The 19,674-nt window shown below is 42.5% G+C and overlaps 1 protein-coding gene across 23 annotated transcripts in view; it reads right to left on the minus strand.

The window, feature by feature from the left end:
• Positions 1 to 219: 219 nt before the first annotated feature.
• The window catches only part of BCL11A (BCL11 transcription factor A), a 100,155-nt gene continuing 80,700 nt past the window's right edge, over positions 220 to 19,674 (minus strand). For 6 of the 23 annotated variants that reach the window (XM_012477235.3, XM_012477241.3, XM_012477240.3 and 3 more), the window contains 2 exons: positions 16,022 to 16,123; positions 5,565 to 10,798 (listed from right to left, as the gene is read on the minus strand). In XM_012477235.3, coding sequence (XP_012332658.1) covers positions 8,778 to 10,798; positions 16,022 to 16,123 — 2,123 coding nt within the window. In that variant the 3' untranslated portion in view covers positions 5,565 to 8,777. Of the gene's footprint in view, positions 1,063 to 5,564; positions 10,799 to 16,021; positions 16,124 to 19,674 lie in introns of those variants that run through there. The other 17 variants (XM_012477242.3, XM_064364140.1, XM_012477237.3 and 14 more) reach the window with 9 other exon arrangements.

The following is a 19,674-nucleotide window of genomic DNA, read 5'->3' on the forward strand; positions in this document are numbered from 1 at the left end:
AGTTTTATGTTTGTTTGTTTGTCTGCATTAAGATATATTTCCTGAAGGGTTAGGAACCTAAAATTAGAATATTTAATAAGCAACTACTGACATTTATCACCTTCTTTAGGATTTACCACTCACCCAGTGACGTTATCTTTCCTAAGCTAAATTAAAAGACAAATTCAAATCCTGCATGGTAGCCACCAAAAGCATATATTTGAAAAACAGGATTCGGAATGCCATATTATGCATTATTTAATGGTATGCAAATTATAAGTCAGACAGTTAGGAAAACCACACTTCAGCATTAATAAACAGCAACACTACTACTACATTAATTATGATATTGCTATGATCTATTCCCAAGTTTTGCATTTTGATTCTCCTTGAAAATTTATGCCATCTGATAAGCAGTAACCTATTTCCCCTCCTACGTCTCCTGCCCATTCCTCAAATCTGTTCCTCCTACCCACCCAATGGGTGTCTGTAGGAAACGGGTACAGAAATACAAAGTCCTAAGCAGGCGCGTTGTCTTATAAGCATCAAAAATTAAAGAACAAACAAACACTACCTAAAGCTCCAACATTTATTGTGTCAATGTTAAGCACACTTTTTAAAAGACAACATAGAATGTATAGAAACAAGGGGTTGGGGACTCATGCGCATTTCCACAATACGGGTAATTAGGTTGGCTGGTTTCAGAAGGGCCAGGGCATCACTCACGACAGCGATGGTCCTCGGGCCCTCTCTATGGGACTGATTCACTGTTCCAAGGTGGGTCTGTTTTTTTGTTTTTACGTTTTATTAAAAAATATAAATAAAATGGCACTGCAGGCCCAGGCTGGAAGGACTCTGCAGGACTCTGTCTTCGCACAACGGCTTCTTGGAGGCTACTGTCAGAAAACATCACAAACTAGCAGGATGACAGACCACGCTGACGTCGGCCGGGCAGACGCGTCCACCCCACCCCTGGGGGCTTCAAATTTTCTCAGAATTTAAGGGCTCTCGAGCTTCCATCCGAAAACTGCCACACATCTTGAGCTCTCTGGGTACTACGCCGAATGGGGGTGTGTGAAGAACCTAGAAAGAGGTTGGAGACAGAGGAGGGGAAAAAAAAGTACAGGTGTGACTTGGCCCAATGATTTTCTGTTCTCTAACTAGCTTTTAAAAATTAGAACTTAAACCAACCACAGGTCGAGCCACTGGCATCTTAAGCACGATTTCAAACTCAGTCTCCCCTCCCCAAGTATCTCTGACCTCTGAGTGGCCTTCCCATGCCTCCCTCCTTTCCATAACCCCTAGGAGGACCCAGGTCCGCCCACCCCTGCCCAATTGTATGATCGTCCTAATAAACTTGGGACACACCTGGAAGGAAACACCTGCCCTTATGACTGGGAAAACTTAGTAAGAAACAGTCCTTTGGTTGAGGAGCGGGAGAGGGAGGAGGGACAGGGGACACCTTCTCAAAATAATAATAAAATTATAAAGAAACAAAAAATCAAAACTGATGTAAAAGCAGCACAACAAAAACATGAAATGTCATCAAGTTCAACGTCAAAGCAGCCAATGATTTACGAGAGGCGAACAAATCTCTGAAGAGAAAACCAGAACCCAAAATAGTTGCTCTCAAATTGCACCAAAAACTGCCTGTAGTTTCTTTCAAACATGCAGTTTTCTTTTCTTTTTTGGAAGGGGGAAGGCAATGGTGAAGGGAAGAAGGGAGTGGTTATTTTCCTCCGGGGTTCCTCCCTTGCTGTGGACATTGACTTGAAGCAGCAGAACTGGGAGTCCGGATGTGCCGAGGAAGAGGGCTACCACTGTGGCATTCCAGGCCTCGTTGCCATGGCGACCCGAAGCAGGGGCCTGGGGCCTCCTCTCCCCTGACTTGGCGCCGCAGGAGGCCCGGGGTCTGGAGCTCAGCTGCTCTCACGCATCCCACCCCTGAGCAGAGCAGCAGAGACCTGGGCTGAGGGGCATGCTGTGTCCAGGTGGGTTCTGGGGAATCCCATTCCCAGTCCAGCGCTAAGTCACTGTCGTCGAGGCCCCTTTAGCTGATACCCCAATCAAACCCCTTCGTCCAACCTGCTACCAATAATTAAAGCCCTAATAGGCAAAGTATATTATGGGCATGAACTACGTTCACAGCTATTTAAAAGCACAGTCCCCTAAGGGTTTAGGGGCTCCCACTTTAAAGGATACTTGGGGAAATGGCTAATTTACCTTTTCTACAATCCCTATGCAAGATCTGATATACGTGCTCCCTTGAAATAGTTTTTGCCACTTTACAGAAAGGAAAAACAGTATTTGGATCAACCATTGAGCTGTGTTCAGCCAAGTTTAGGTTCTTAAGTACAATGACCCGTGTGAACTGGATTGGCCTCCTTTCCCACTTGGAAGGGAGGAATTAATGGTATCCCATGACTGTAGATGACGCTGGGAAATAGAGAGAGAGAGAGAGAAACAGTCCCATCCCCCTAAAGGCTGAGTCACTGGCCATGTGCTATATGTAGTAAATGAAACAGCGGGCTAATGAGATAACAAGATGCCAGCAAGCAAAAGTGTGGACCTGACTATGTCCACAGTTTATAGCTATAGCAGCCCTAGAATAAATACACATCATCCCAATTCCCTCTATGTGTTCTGATGTCCATTTCTCTAAAAATGGGTTCATTTATTCTCAACTGGGAGAGATGTAGGGCTTTAGGAGACAGCTAGGAAAATCTGCTAGATGGCTCATAACTTTTATAAGTTAGCGGTCTTTTAAGAAACATTTATCCAAGCAGATTGAGCGAACTCTGCCAATCCCATCCTCATACCGGCAAAGTCCCCACAAGTTTTTTTTTCACAGGAAGTTGTCTGAAAAAAGAGAATGGGATGGGTACATTCCTGAACACACCAGGCCCAGGGACAATGGAGTCACAGAATCGTAATGAGGAACACACAGTTACAACACAGTCATAAGAAATCGTGTTCGTGTGTGTACGGAGGGGGAAAAGAGGCTTAAAACGAGAAAACACTGTATTTCCTCCCTCAGTCTCTGTGAGTAAAATGCTACAAGCAGAAGAGGATGGGGCCTGAGGCTTCTCAATTCCTTTTCAGGAAGGCCCGAAATAATCCCAGTACCTTTCAGCAAACTGTTAGTGTCTGTGAATAAACCACCTCATTTCCTTACTTCTCCAATTGGAATTATATCTAAGCCACCTCCTGCCACTTCCTTTCAAATTCTCACTCCCAGCATTATGAATATATACAATACATACTTATTGCATATACAAAAATGGTATTCAAATAAACAGATCTATATCCACAGAATGCCCTGGGAAAAACTCAACTACTTCACACTTCCTGCTATGGCCGGTGCAAATGAAGAGCTGTGTTCACCTCACTTCTTAGCAACCTTTGTAATGTGTTGGTTCCAGCCCTTTTGTAGGTCCTAAACAGAGAGAGGATAGCAAATGGGTTCAAGAAGGAGGGAGTATAGGCACTGGAAGAGCTTCTGGTTTAAAATCTGTGAGAAACAGAATTTGCTGTATGCCTGTTTATTAACTTGTTCTCAAATGAAGATTAAAAAGAACATTTTAAGTATCAGGAGTTCAGGTATGTAGAGAACATTTCATCAGCATGTCAAGCCTGTTAGAAAAACTTACTTGAGGATTTTGAGAGACATTAAGGTTCTTAGTAGTTCCTCATTTAAAAAAACAGATCACAAATTCATCTTACTGCTGGAAATTTTCATTATTTTATATTAAGATTTTAAATTTTAGAGTTCTGGATATGAAATATCATTTATAAGTGATATTCACGTTGGCTAGGTTTTCATGCTTCTATTGTTCATCAGCTTCAGAAATAATATTTTATCAGAAGGCTTCAATAAGTCAGGAGACTAAGTAACCTGAAGAACCTGTCTCCCAATAAATTTATTTAACTTTGGGACCATGTAAATCAAACATAATCTGTGATTTATCACCAGATGTTTGCACTCCTCCCCAGTCTCCATTTGATTTAAGAAATTTGAACAGACAGTATTCACCATTAATTCTGTCTGTCAGGATGCAAAACCTAATTACACTAAGAGCATCATATACTGAGAAATTAAAATGAATACTGTATTTAAAATCTACACAGCTGCACTCATAGCTCCTAATAAAAGAGTAATAGGGACACACAGAGGTTTTATGGACATTTAATATGGTGGAGCCAAAGTCACCACATCTAAAGCCAGTATGGCACTGGGGAAATATTTCTGTCTTGAGCAGCATTTTGGACTCAGTTTTGGAGAAACCAAATCCAAAACACATACAGTATATCTTTTCTAAGTTCAGTGACAAACATCAAGTTCTCAAGGTACCACACCCCCACCCTGCCCCAGCTCCTATGTCATGTTCTCCAACATTCTCTCTCAGTGGATTCCTCTAGCCCCACTCTCTCCTTCCCACCCAAACTGGCTTTTCAGAAGACATAGACTATCTATCTACTTTAGAAAGATGAAAGTATTCTTGCCTAAGATAAAAGGCATGACATGAAAAGTCCACCTCACAGGCACTAGGGAATAAGAACTGAGCAACAAAAAATGCTACCACAAGAAGACAACAGAACAGCTTTTGTTTTGTTTTTTTACAAAAATAAGAACACTGTCGTATTCATTCATCTACACTGGGTACAGGGAGACGTTATCACAGAGGTATGTTTTAGTAAAGCAAATAGATGCTGCAACATGCAGTATTTGTAAAACTGACAACACAGATTTCTAAGGAATGTTTTTTTAAATAGACCTAACTGGCTGGTCAAAAGGTAACGGAAGGGTATTCCCGCCCTTATTTGCAGTCAGCCAGGAAGACCCTATCAAAACACCTGAAGTAATCTGTAGCATCTAGGGTCCCTGGGATCTCAGAACCACAAGGCAAACCACTATACATCTCAGGAAATCAGTGGCTGATTCCAAAGATTTCACTATGTCTGGCTTGTCTGGCTGAACCCCTAGTGGCGCTTTTTTCTCTTTCTTTCTCCCTCTCTCTCTCTCTTTTTCTCCCTCTTTTTTTATTTTTATTTTTGTAAACTGATGCCTTTGCTTCCAGATTTTTAGATTTGAAAAGTGGGGTTATTTTGTTACAAGGAAAGAGTCTTACATGGAAACTAAACAGCTGATTTTTTTTAAAAAATCATTTTTACATTATAGTATAAGGCAAGGATGGGAGAATAGAAAAGAACTTTTAGACAACAAGAACAGCAAAAAATCCAAAGGAAATAAAAGTTTAAGATGCTATTACCAGCAAGTTTTTTCACTTATATTTGAATGGATTTCTGCTAAGAGATGGAGTAAGTTTTTAACATCAGACTGAAAACACTTTCCATATCTTGAAAATTATTCTAGAACTGCAAAGCCCTAAAACTATTTCCATGGGTTGAGATATGTCTATTTCAATATAGTAAGTACTTTATGTTCCTTTAGGGTATAATACACGCATCAGAATGCCCATAGAAATAATCCTGAAAAAGACTGACTGGCCTTCTCTTAAAACCTGTTATTTTCTTGAAAGTAATTTACAGAGTGTGTCAAATGAGGACACAAGAAGCTTACAATGTGTACTTTAATTTTTTTTTATTTTTTTCAATAAAGGGACAAAATGGGTGTATGAACAGGTTAATGCAGACAACTGCCAAAAAAACACAGACAGTGGTTTTTCCAATAGAACTTAACAAAGACCAGAAACAAATACAATAAAAAGCCAGGTTGTAATGACCTTTGGTCATCTAAATAAAAAAATAAAAATAAAAACAAAGAAAAATAAAAGATCAAATTAAGTGCCTCTGTTTTGAACAGGGCACATAAGCAATAATAAATAGTGACTCCCATAGTAAAAGATAAAATTTCAAGTTACGACAAACAGCTTTCATTACAGGAATAGAAAAGGCCAATAACAAAATATTCTGCATTGCCATTTACAAAAAAGTATTGACTAAAGCGGGCTTTCTCTTTAATATGCTTTGCATATGAAATTCTTTCCAATCTAAATATAAAGCACCATTTAGTTTTTGGCAATGAAAAAAACTGCAAAACATTGGTTTTTTTTTTTCCTTTTTTTTTCTTTCTTTCTTTTACTGCATATGAAGGTAAGATGCTGGAATGTAGGGTGATAGAAGGAAAGGGACAAAAAGCACACTACATAACAAACCAACGTTATTAGCTTGCAGTACTGCATACAGTATGGCAGCAGGAAAAAGGAACAAAAAAGGATATGTACAACCCCTATGACAGCCATCCATGTGACATTCTAGCAGGCTCCCCCAAACCGCCATTATATGGCTTCTCATCTGTAATGTCACACTTTTTTGTTTCTCTCTTTTTTTTTTTTTGAAGCATACAAATAATTTGCACTATATTATCCTGCCAAATTAAAAAAATATACTGTGGCAGCCTGTCTTTTTTTTTTCCACTACCAAAAAAGGTACATTGATACCTTTTAAGAGAACAAGCAACAGTTAAAAATACAAGCTTCAATATAAATACTATAGTGCCTAACACTAGATGAACATTTAATTCAAATACCATTCTAGAAATACAGAAAAAAGACCATAAATGTATTTTAGCATAGGAATCAACATGAAGTGTGCATTTTCCTATATTTAAGTACTATATAATCTTAAACCTTTCCCCAATGTATGTTTTTTTTTTACAACCTGAAGAGCGGTGTATATCCAAGGCATAGAATTTCCACTACCATTTTTAAATGGATAACAAGTCTTGTAACACCACCAAGACAATGGAACCCTAAAATGCAGTTCCCCCCTAAACATAATGAAGTGTTTTTTTAAAAAAATTTTTTCTTAACATTTATATTTAAAAAAGTTTTGTACAAAAAAATCCTTGCACTGTAGAAGCGAAAGCAATCATTCATTTCTATGTTAAGTGTATTCTGTTTCCATTCACAGCGCTTGCAATGTTGCGTCCAAGTAAGTAAGCTCAATAGTCAAGTAAATGGCTGGCAAAGTTTTTTTTTTTTAGTTTTTAAAAAATGCTCATCAATGAGATTGTGTTCAATTTTTTTTTCAGCATTCTTGCAACTTTTCCCTTAAGTATAGACCTGTAAACTGGGAAAATTGTACAGTGCACTTAATTGTCCTATCTGAGCAGGTTTATTTTATACTCAACCTCTGTATCTCTGATTAGAGAAAAGATACAGATATCACAGGCAGAGTCAAGTGCTATTTGAACACCAACTGGGGCAGATGCTAGCTTAATAAAAAATAAAAAAATAAAAAAATAAAATAAAAACAATGAATCCTCTTCCATGTTAACACAAATAGCACACAGTGTATGGAAAAGAAATGAAGTACAACTTTTAGGGAGCACAGACATATATACTGCTACTCTTAAAATTCTTTCTCTTCTTTCTTTAAGAATGTCACATTTAAACGCAAGTCTTAAGAATTCATAGTTAATCATCATTGTATCAATATTAGCTTATATACCTGTTCTAGTTTTAAATGGCAAATAGTACCACATTGTGCTAATAAATCGTATTTTTTTCTTCTGTTCCCCTCTGTCAAATCTTTTTGTCAGCCTCTTCCTTTCAATATGGTATACAAGGTCTTAAAGTTTCTCATTTGATTGTCCACTTGACAACCAAGTAAATCTGGATCTATTTCTTTTGGTGCCAGAATTTTAAAAAAAGACATTATTAAAGCAAATATCTTCACAAAATGAACCCTTACTAATGTATTTAATTGTGTTCCAGGGCTTTTGCGCATTACACATTCAATTTTAATCATTGTTTAAAAAAAATACAACTTTGGGCAAAACAGCCCATTTCTTTTAAGCTCTCACCAGGAGCAAAGTAGCTTTTATACTGGTATAATCAGTTTTGTTTATAAAATTAAACTAAAGGAAAAATGATGATTAACTAGGACATAATGGGTCATATTTTTAGGTAGCCATTGTTGTGAGAAATACAATATAGAATTATATGCTAGTTCCTAAGGTTTATTACCTCACCCAATGCTGAATTAAGCTACAAGTTTATAACAAGTAGAAAGAACCATCAATGTGGTTTTAATAGATCCAAGGCACTCATATTTTAAAACCAAATGATAGAATAAACTTGTTTTTTTGTTGTTGTTAATTTGTCAATTCAAGGCCTTTTTTTTCCTCTCCAATTGATACATTTAACCCTTTAGAGACAGATATTTAGCTCATAGAGTTTTTTTGTTCAATGCTATCTATTCTGTCTATAAAGGGTTAATCCAAAGACTGTTTTTCCTCCTCACGTTATAAAATAAAACTGTACATGATATGTTTTACAGAATGTATGCAGCATGGTCTTTTTCTCTCTCTCTCTCTTTTTCTCTCAGAACGGAACTGGAAACAGCAACATGTTTGCTCAGCAACGAATTAGGGACAATTTAAAATAGCCATAACATACCATACATGCTGTCTAAGTTTAAAAAAAAACATACACAACATGTAAATTATTGCACAAGAGAAAGGCTCAAAGTTTGCGTAAAATGCAATAGTATTGCCCCATACAGATCATGCATTCAAACGGTGAGAACATAAAGGAAAAAAAAAAAAAGGAAAAAGAAAAAAGAAAAAGAAAAAGAAAAAAAACAGGTGTGCTGGTGACAAGCACTCTCATATTCTTAGCTTCGTTACTTCTGTTTGTTTGTTTGTTTGTTTGTTTAAATCACATGGGACTAGAAAAAAATCCTACAGGGAGTGGGGCTGGAGGGCGATGGGGAAGGGGAGTGGTGAAAAAGGGGGTGTCAGGTGGGAGTGAGGGAGGGGTATTAATATACCTCTATTCAGTTTTTATATCATTATTCAACACTCGATCACTGTGCCATTTTTTCATGTGTTTCTCCAGGGTACTGTACACGCTAAAAGGCATCTTACAAATTTCACATTTGTAAACGTCCTTCCCCACCTGGCCATGCGTTTTCATGTGCCTGGTGAGCTTGCTACTCTGGGCACAGGCATAGTTGCACAGCTCGCATTTATAAGGCCTTTCGCCCGTGTGGCTTCTCCTGTGGACAGTGAGATTGCTACAGTTCTTGAAGACTTTCCCACAGTACTCACAAGTGTCGCTGCGTCTGCCCTCTTTTGAGCTGGGCCTGCCCGGGCCCGGACCACTAATATGGGGCGTGCTCCCTCCACTTCCCGTGCCGCTGCGCCCCGAGATCCCTCCGTCCAGCTCCCCGGGCGGCGTGGAGAAGCGCAAGCTCCCGTTCTCCGAGGAGTGCTCCGACGAGGAGGCAAAAGGCGATTGTCTGGAGTCTCCGAAGCTAAGGAAGGGATCTTTGAGCTGCCTGGAGGCCGCGTAGCCGGCGAGCCACTGCGAATACACGTTTTCCGTGTTGGGCATCGCGGCCGGGGGCAGGTCGAACTCCTTCTCGAGCTTGATGCGCTTAGAGAAGGGGCTCAGCGAGCTGGGGCTGCCCAGCAGCAGCTTTTTGGACAGGCCCCCCGAGGCCGACTCGCCCGGGGAGCAGCCGCGGCCGTTAACAGTGCCATCGTCTATGCGGTCCGACTCACCGGCCACCGAGTCTTCGTCGCAAGTGTCCCTGTGGCCCTCGGCCTCGGCCAGGTGGCCGCGCTTATGCTTCTCGCCCAGGACCTGGTGGAAGGCCTCGCTGAAGTGCTGCATGGAGCTGAGCACCATGCCCTGCATGACGTCGGGCAGGGCGCGGCTCTCGTCGCCCACGCCCACCACCGCGCCCCGCGAGCTGTTCTCGTGGTGGCGCGCCGCCTCCAGGCTCAGCCCGAAGCCGTAGTCCACCCTCTCGCTCTCCGTCAGCTCCTCCTCCTCCTCTTCCTCCTCTTCTTCCTCTTCCTCGTCGTCCTCCTCTTCCTCCTCGTCCCCGTTCTCTGGGATCAGGTTGGGGTCGTTCTCGCTCTTGAACTTGGCCACCACGGACTTGAGCGCGCTGCTGGCGCTGCCCACCAGGTCGCTGGTGCCGGGTTCCGGGGAGCTGGCGGTGGAGAGACCGTCGTCGGACTTGACCGTCATGGGGGATGACTTGTGCATGTGCGTCTTCATGTGGCGCTTCAGCTTGCTGGCCTGGGTGCACGCGTGGTCGCACAGGTTGCACTTGTAGGGCTTCTCGCCCGTGTGGCTGCGCCGGTGCACCACCAGGTTGCTCTGAAATTTGAACGTCTTGCCGCAGAACTCGCATGACTTGGACTTGACCGGGGGCTGGGAGGGAGGAGGGGCGGATTGCAGAGGAGGGAGGGGGGGCGTCGCCAGGAAGGGCGGCTTGCTACCTGGCTGGAATGGTTGCAGTAACCTTTGCATAGGGCTGGGCCGGCCTGGGGACAGCGGTGGGCTAGACGTGTTCCCTGCCAGCTCTCTAAGTCTCCTAGAGAAATCCATGGCGGGAGGCTCCATAGCCATTGGATTCAACCGCAGCACCCTGTCAAAGGCACTCGGGTGATGGGTGGCCAGGGCCATCTCTTCCGCCCCCAGGCGCTCTATGCGGTGGGGGTCCAAGTGATGTCTCGGTGGTGGACTAAACAGGGGGGGAGTGGGTGGAAAGCGCCCTTCTGCCAGGCCGGAAGCCTCTCTCGATACTGATCCTGGTATTCTTAGCAGGTTAAAGGGGTTATTGTCTGCAATATGAATCCCATGGAGAGGTGGCTGGGAAGGACATTCTGCACCTAGTCCTGAAGGGATACCAACCCGCGGGGTCAGGGGACTTCCGTGTTCGCTTTCTAAGTAGATTCTTAATCCATGAGTGTTCTGTGCGTGTTGCAAGAGAAACCATGCACTGGTGAATGGCTGTTTGCAAGTTGTACATGTGTAGCTGCTGGGCTCATCTTTACCTGCAAAATAATACAACACCAACATCAATGTTTAATCACTGAGGCGGGTATCAGCAATTGCTTATTTATGTTCCACCTCCAGCCTTCCCTGCCCCCACCCCTCAACCCCAAGGCCTAAGCCCTCACTGGCCTACCCCTGTACCTAAATTGTGCCTGGCACGACTGAGCGTGGGTACCCAGTAAATATTGGCCCAACCAATCTCCCTGCCATTAAACTCAGTTCTAGGAATTTTATATCCAGTCCCCAAAGCAGAAAAATCCTGGCCAGTTCTGGCTTGAGGATGAAGGTCCCTACATTCTAGGCACCTCAACAAGTATCTTCTAAACTTTCCAGTCCCATCAGCCATAGTTTGGGGCAAGTCGTCTCATCTCCATGTGCCTCTATTTCCTTCTCATTAAGTGAGAAACTTGGACAAGGTAACCCAAGGCAACTTTTTGGCTTCCCAAATCCTAGCTTTCTATTCCCCTCTGGGTGGCAGGAGAACTTTCTAAATAGGCAAACGTTTCAGAGAGACATCAAAAAAAGGGGAGGTCAACTCACTACAATGCTCTATGACCCTAGAGATGCTTTCAGTCTTAGCCTGAAACACACTAATTGTTGATATTGTTAAAATGAGAGGGTACTCATAAAATACTTCCATGGAAAAAAGACTAGCAACATTTTCACATCCCAGCCTGTGGGAGGGTCAATGGATCCCAATTTTGGTTCCACAACACCCTATGGGGCCGCCCATTCTTATATCAAAGAATGTTGCAAAAATCAGCAAAGAACTCCATTCAGATTTAACAGGCTGCATCCAATCTTTAGGATTTGTCCCCCAGTCAGACAAATGCAAGTCTAGAAAAGTTAGGAGGAGTGGCTGGTGCCGGCTTAAGTAGACAGCATCCTAGTTTAAGGAACAGTTAAAGCAGCCAGCACCATGACAGGCAGCAGGCTGAGAAATGCTACACTATCCTCCTCCTCATTATTTTGAGAGGCTAACAACGTGAACCAAATTATACAACATCCTGCGCCCTCGGCTGAGACTCAGCTCCAGTTGAGAAAGAAACAGAAAGATACAGTTCAGCTAGTCAACTCTGGCCAGTAGCCAAGCCGTCTGGAGAGGGGCCCTGCTTAAGTCACATTATTTCTCTTGCTGAAAAGAACCCAAGAGTGGTAAATGCCACTTTGGCAAAGAAGGGCCAGCTTGACTTCACGAAATCTTTCATTTGGGGAGATGGCTAAATTAAATATATATATATATATACACACACACACACGTATATATATGGAATAACTAACCAACAGTTTACTAGTCAACTGCAACTTTAAAAAGGGCAGAAGTAATGGTAGCCAAAGGACAAGGATGAGAAAAACAAAAAACTTCCCAGAGATTCTGAAAAAGGGCTTAAAATATAACTGAAAAATAACAAACTTTTCTCCTTCTTTCAAAAGAAGGGCTGCAAGAGTTCCTTAAGGCCACAGCTAGTATCTGTCAGTAACTTTTTAAACAGGGAAAAAAAAAAATCTACCAGAGAGGTTAAGAGTGGGAATGAGGAATTAATCAATTATATGATGCCTCCATTTAGCAAGTCAGAAAGAAAAGCCGGCAGGGTCTTCTCAGGAGCCCCCAAACACTCGTATTCCAAAACAAGCCAGCCTCACTCAAGCACTTGTCTAAATAATGGACTCCTGCCCTGACCTTGTAATTTACTTTACAATGCATTTATAATCCCACTCAATATATCCCACTCCTGGGTAAATCTCTTTAGCAAGATTAGATGGTAAGATACCAAAATTAGGTTTCAAACATTTGTCTAATGTGGAGGTGGGGAAAAAGGCAGAAAGATTTTGAAAGAAAACGCTGACATTAGTATCACATTATCTGCCTATTTTGATTTGCCTCCTCTCTTCAAAGGGAAATAAAGAGCTTCATTGAGAGCATTTTCATAAATGTTTTGTTGTTGTTGAACAATGACTCAGGTCCCAAATAGGCTGGAAAAAAACTATCTGGTTCCAACTACATGACCCTCTGTGGCTTCTCCCTGTCCTCCCTAGGTCTCTGGGTGATTAACATACCCGATTAGCCTGACGGTCTGAGTTGGTTAAGTAAAAAGATTTGTCTGATAATGCAAATCCTTAACATGTTCATTACTCCAAATGCCTTAAAATCATATTTTACCTTATAAAAAATCTATTGAAATCCAGGACCGGATTCATAATTAGTGGTGCTGGTTTCACATGCGCCGTGAATGTAGCCATTGATAAATGCCGAAATCTGTGGCATACAGCACTACATCAAGGATCTCATTTGTATCCTTTCAAACAGGCTTAAATGAGAAAAGTCCATTTTATTTTGCTGCCCTGAGCTTCCTAAATTTTTTTTTCAGAGCCAGTTATACGATCATGCTACAGTATGTTAACACTGTGATGTTATCCTCCCCTCTCTCTCATGCATCAGGTCAGAGAAAATGGCATTTTATCTTATAATGAGCATACAACATACAGTTTTCACTATTGCATTTTAGTATTCCCATCAACTAGATATTCTAGATCATGAGGGCAGCCAGTGTAATCATAATGTCAATGAGAAGGGCTGTTACGATTGAGACTAAAGATTACATGGAGAGAGCTGCTTTGAAACTGGTAATTATTACCAGACCACTAATAGCAAATGATGCATCACAATTTCTCCATATAATCTGTATTTCACTCGGCTCATGCCGGTGTACCATATTATATTACAGTGCTCACAGTTTCTAAATTCCTAAACCACAGTCATCAATAAATGTGTTACTTGCCATAATTTGTGAAATTACTTTGTTCATAACATCTTTGATGATTTAGAAACACCAGAATTGATTTCCTGCGTGGCAAAATTAGGGCTACATTGATTTATTGATGTGTAAAATATAATAATATTCTTCATTTACTCTGATGAAAATCAACTTCTCAATTTGAGAGCCTCATTGGGCATTCACGGGGATTGTTTTGATTTAGAGCAATAAACTGACACCTGGCCCCTAAGAATAGAAACTTGAAGCATCAAAAGGGTTAAAATCAGCTATTAGCCCACCTACTGGCTTTTATTTTATTTTATTTCATTTTACTTTATGGGAAGGAATGATCCCCGTTTCTAGTGTGTCACCAATGTGAAAAAGTCTTGTGAACTCAGCTTCAAGATTCAGAAGAACAAGGAGATCTGAGCCCAGAGCCCTGGCTCTATTATTCACTAGCTTGTAACTCTGGGGTAGTCATTTGATTTCTCTGAGCCTTAGAATTCCTATCTGTAAAATGAGCATAAAAACAGTACCTGTAAAGAATTGTTGGGAGGTTCAAATGACAGATGTGTATAAAAGCCCTCTGTAAACTATCAGGTCTGACATGAATGTGAGTTTTCATTGCTACCAGGGGTGATTAACTACTGAGGGCAATGACTAACCACATTACACACCCGGAAGGGCTTCCAGAGGAAGGTCCGAGTCCAGGCCTTAATCCAGGCCAAAAGGAGGCTCTAGTTAAAGAGCAGGAGTGACTGGCGCATAGCCAAGTGCCCACAGGAAAGTGGTATGAACTCTGGAAGCCAGGGGCAGCAGGTTAATGCCGCCAAGTGGAGTGAGCATCAGGTTTGTTCTAGAGCTTTCTGGACCCCCACAACCCATTTCCACATACCTTGTTCTGGTCACTCCTAAACTGATCCTGCTGGCAGGGGCACCAGCAAACTATGTGCCCTCCCTTTGTGGGAAGGTAGGAGAGGGCAGGGGTTCCCTATCAAGCTCCGACTTTCCTACCAGTCAAATCAAACTCCCTGCCCTCAGGAAAACCAGGCTGAAGATAGAGAACTATGTTTCTCTGGCCAGCAGCGCTTCGCCTCTCAACTCCACCCTTCTCTAACTGCCCAACTCCCTTCTTCCTCTTCCCTCCAAAAATGTCTGTTCCCACAGCCCCATGCAGGCCCCAGATGCCCCCAGCAACAGGAGAGCTCTCCCCACCCAGCCAGCATGCAGGGACTTGAAACCTTGAGTCCAACCCCTTAAACTCTCTGCAATCTGTGACCTAACCCAGGCTTAGGCCCAGCTATGGGGGATGGGTAGATGAGGTGCTTTTAACCCCTGAACCACCCAGCCTTCCAGACCTGAGGGCTTATGAAATTCACACAATAACTCTTTGTTACCTAGGACTACCTAGGAGGTAACAAAAATAAACAACTGGCTTTGAATTTGGTCTTAGGGTGCATGCCCTGCTCTTCAGATACCATGCACAAAATGGGTAAGTGTAGTTTCCTCCCATCGAAAAAACAGTCCCCCTTAGAGCCTTCACTCTGGCATCTTGCTCTTTGTTATTCTCTTTCCATGACTCTTTCCCTTTTTTTTTATTTCCACGGCAGGTTAGTTTTCATTTACTTTCAAATAAAAATTAGATGTCACACTGCTTTTCTTCTTGAACCTGCTTTTTTGTGTTTAGAGTGGAATCACTGCCCACCCCACAGCCTTTTAGCCATGCACGATTCATACCATGTATTTCTACACAGAGAAGCAAACTGTATTATTTTCTAAAACAGTATCTTTCAGAAATATTTGTATAAATGAACAAACTTAAGTTTCATAAAACAGTCCCTACTATAAAAGCTCGCTTGAACAAGTAAATGGTGCTGGTGGTGGTGGTGGTGGTGGTGGTGGTGATGGTGATAGGAGAACTTCCACATTTTAACTACAATGATGTGCATTTTTCTCTGAAACTAGGAGAAAAACAAGTCAAAATTATGTGTATACATGTATATATAAAATATTCTATGTTCAAACACGTATGTAAATGCATAAAGAATATGCATTAGAATAACTCTGGAATAACCCTAAACTGTCTTCTTTTGATTCTGGCCTTGGCTAAAGATGTGTGCCATGGACTACACCCGAAGTCCTAAATGAGGCCACGGGAGTGAATGTCCAATAATAAATGGGCTCTGAAGGCACAGGCATATTCAATCACTAGCCATGGAGCCAGACCTGGGGAGAAGACAGGGATGAGCTCCTATCAGCTCCTGGCCTCCAGTGAGGAAAGAAAAAGAGGAGGGAAGAAGTCCCAGGTGGAGTGGGGCAGTGGGTGCCAAGTGAGTAATGGAATAATACATCTGCCAATCTATTTTGGAAGTAACTCCCTTCAGTACTTAAAAAGTAAGGGCAATTTCCAGAAACTCTCATCTCTATACACATGGACATTTGTAGAAGAAATAAGGCTCAACTTACAAATACCCTGCGGGGCATATTCTGCACTCATCCCGGGCGTGGGGATTAGAGCTCCATGTGCAGAACGAGGGGAGGAGAGGCCCCTCCAGTGCAGAAGTTTATCTGTGAAAGAAACCCAAAATCAAGCACTGCAGCTATAAACAACGTGCATCGTAAACCACAGGATATCACATTTCAATTCCATTAAAATAGATTAACATCATTACAACAGCCTTGCAGATAGTTAACAGGCCCAAGGCCTAAAACAAAAGAACAGTGGTGAGTTATTTCCCACAGTTTCTGTTTTGTTTTCAATTTTGGTCTTTTTGACAAAAGGGAAGGGGTTTGTTTGAGGAATGGGGAGAGGTGGTCTTTGGTTCATTTGCATATATGTTGTTGTTTGATTATTGTCTTGTGGAAAGAGATGTGTAGACAGCAAGGGGAAAACTGGTAATATTATGGGTAGCCTGGAAACATGGGGGGATTTTATCTGCAAGGCTGGTTTACATGCATACATTAACTTTACTTTATAGACAAACCCAAGCGAAAAACAAAATGCTGATAGGAAATGAGTAGATTTGTGAACCATTTTTTATGGGACAGAGTCCCACTCTGGTTTCTCTGTTCCTCTGCTCCCCTCCTCCCATGCTATATTTATGATAGGGCCTTCAGTGATAGGGGAACCTTGGGGATTCTGGACTGGGCTGGACCATACTCTAGAACCCTGTCAACGGGAGACCCTATGTAGACATGGCTTCTCACAATACAAAGCAATAGAAGATAAAGATTAGACTTCTGGGATCCAAATAACTTTGGCCATTAAATGACAAGGAAAGAACCAGCATTCCAATAATAGCAGCACCCAGAAACCCTGGCCCACCTTCACCATTTTACTGCACTTTGTTGCCTCTGGTGAAGACAAGTGACTTCTCATACTAATGAATCTAACAGTCAATGAAGCATTTCTAGCACTGAGATTTTTGAGAAGAAAATTTAATTTGTGAACCTGGGGATTTTATGGTTTCTGTAGTAAGTGCCTAGCTTTTCCAAGTCCACCTCTAGCTAACTAACCACTTAGATGTCCATCTTGAGACAGACTGGAGGAGATGGTGCAGAAGACGCTCTGTGTGTTCTAGAGGTTTGGAGTTTGTGGTGATTGGGGAGGGTGGGAGAGAAGAAAAACAGACTTTGATGGTGAATAAACAGTATGTTTTCCATTAGCTTAATATTAAGAGCACTTAGAAGTGTTGCTGTTATACTCTAGGATAGCAAGTCTCAAGTGTAAAATACATCCTGTTCTCCTTATTTAAAGAACACTGCCAAGTACAGCCAGAGCAGTTGGGACAAGATTTGCTTTTGCAAAGAGGCTGGTAGGTAACAATGGTGTGCTGCTGAGAAGGCTCTTACACGGACAGCATAGGTCTGCTGTCACCAGGCCTGCAGAGGAGGCCCTGGTGGAAGCACCACCTAGCCTGAGACCATCTACAGATGGTCTCATCCTCTCTGACCCAAAACAAAATAAACACCACAAAGTGAACCAACAAAAGCCGGAAGACCAGACTTAACGAACAAGTATGTCTACATTTGACTGTTTATGTCAAGTGAATTGAATGTGGCGTAAAACTACTACAAATTTAGTCATGGTAGTTTTCAATGAGAAATCTGAGAATCCATTTTTGCACTTGTTTTTGCCTCAGCTGTTCAATAAGTTTGCTGCCAAAACAGACATCCTTTTCTCAGGAAACCCACGCAACCCAGGTATCTCTGTGATCCCAGCATAAAAGCAACAGGTACTTGGATCCTTGTATAGGGAGTGTCTAATTTCAAATTCTCTGCCACTTACTCTGGGAAGAGACCCTGAAGTGCTTCAGCAGGCCTCCAGCAAGAAATGGGAGAACTGCTAACCTAATCCATGATTAGCCCCTCGCATGAATCTCCAGTTGCCAAACTTATCTACAAACTCATTAGCCCTAAACAAGCTGACGGCAGGACCAGATCGCTACAGTCTCAGGCCACGTGGCCAAGTAAGGACTCATCTGAGTATCTGGCAGCAGGGTTTGCTTTTGTTTTTGTTTTCTAAATTGTAAAAAACCTTAGCTATCATCAAGTCTATCCCTTCATTTTACAGATGGGGAAACTGAGGCTTTAAGAAATTAAATGACTTGCCCATGGCTACACTGATGGTTCACCACAATGTGAAGGTTAGAATTTGTCTCGTGACTCCTGATCGAGTGGTCTCTTCCCCTCTGCTGTTCCTGCCATGGTCTTCAATGACCAACAGGAAGGTCCCGTTTCTACTGATCCATTAGGCCGTACCTAACAGTCTTGGGGGAGGGTCCAGCCCGGCAGTGTTACAAGGGGCTTTCGAAAGGTGCCAATGAACTGACTCAGTCTCACAATTGGAAAAGAAGGTGCGGGCCTCCTGGCCTCACCTTTGCTGTGTTCACCCTCTACCTCTGCTTCCCCTGCAGAATTAGCCAGCTGAAACCATTTCTATCAGCCTAACAAGCTGTTTACTTCAGAAAAAAAGCACACTGTCTTTGTGAGACTCAGCCTTGCATTTATCTTCCTCCAGGAAGAGGGTCAAAGCAAAGCCAATTGGGGACCCCAGCTGATTCTGATGCTTCTTCCACTAAACACATCCATAATGTACTCCTTGGTAAGTAAAATCGACATTCCCACGTGAACTGGAAATGCTAAATTGTTAATAGCCTCCCTAGGGCTTAACTTCTTGCTATGATGCCTTCAATTATTTCATCACGGCTTAGGCAAAGTAAAGTATCACAATTAATGCTTCTGAGCATCAAACTGGAGGAGCAGCTCTGCCTTCCCAGGCCAAGGCAGGGAAAAAGAGCTGCCCTTGGTTGAGGATCTCTTCTCTGCCCACACTCACTTTCATTCTCCCCAGCCAGAGATGGGCTCTGGTTGCTGGCTAGGAAGTGAGTGATCTAGTTATGTCCTCTTTATTTCTTTGTTGGTGCTCTTAGGCAAGTGATTCTCACAGTGTGGACACAGCCCCACCCCCACATCAGCATCACCTGGGAGTTTGTTGGAAATGCAAATTCTTGATCACCACCTCAGACTTACTGAATCAGAAATTGAGGGCGGGACAGGGAAGCAGCAGTCTACGTTGAATAAATTATCCAGGTGATTCTGATGCACACTCAAGTTGAATCAGCACTGCTGTCTTACGGTAAGGGAAGGTGTGAATGCTGGAAGCTTTGAGATTCCCTGGGCAGAGACCCATGAGCCATGAGGCTGTTCTCCCTCCTGTCCAGGACCCAACTCCTTCAGGACTGGAACAGTCAAAAACAAATTAAGCTTAGGGGATCCCTCAGGGTCCCTCCATTAGAAAATCTAGGCTCCACCCACTGTCTGTCATTGATAAGGACTGGGAACAGGTCCAGGCTCTCCATCAGGTCGAAGGCCTTCTTAGCATAAGACAACACCCAAACCAGCTTATGCCAGACAGACTGTATCCTCACAGCTTCCATAAAAGCTGACATGTTGGAGAACGCAGCTGTGGCAACTGCACGGACAGGGTAGGAAATGGACTCGTTTCCCTTTCTGATCTCTCAAATGGGACACATTTCTCTTTTCTGACTCAATCTTTTTTCAAATGCCTTACACTTTTCTGGTGGAAGGTGTTTCAACCTGTTCTATTTCATAAAAGT

Source organism: Aotus nancymaae, unplaced genomic scaffold (assembly GCF_030222135.1).
Source record: "Aotus nancymaae isolate 86718 unplaced genomic scaffold, 86718_ANA_hifiasm-v0.15.2.pri h1tg000057l, whole genome shotgun sequence".
Lineage (NCBI taxonomy): Eukaryota > Metazoa > Chordata > Mammalia > Primates > Aotidae > Aotus > Aotus nancymaae.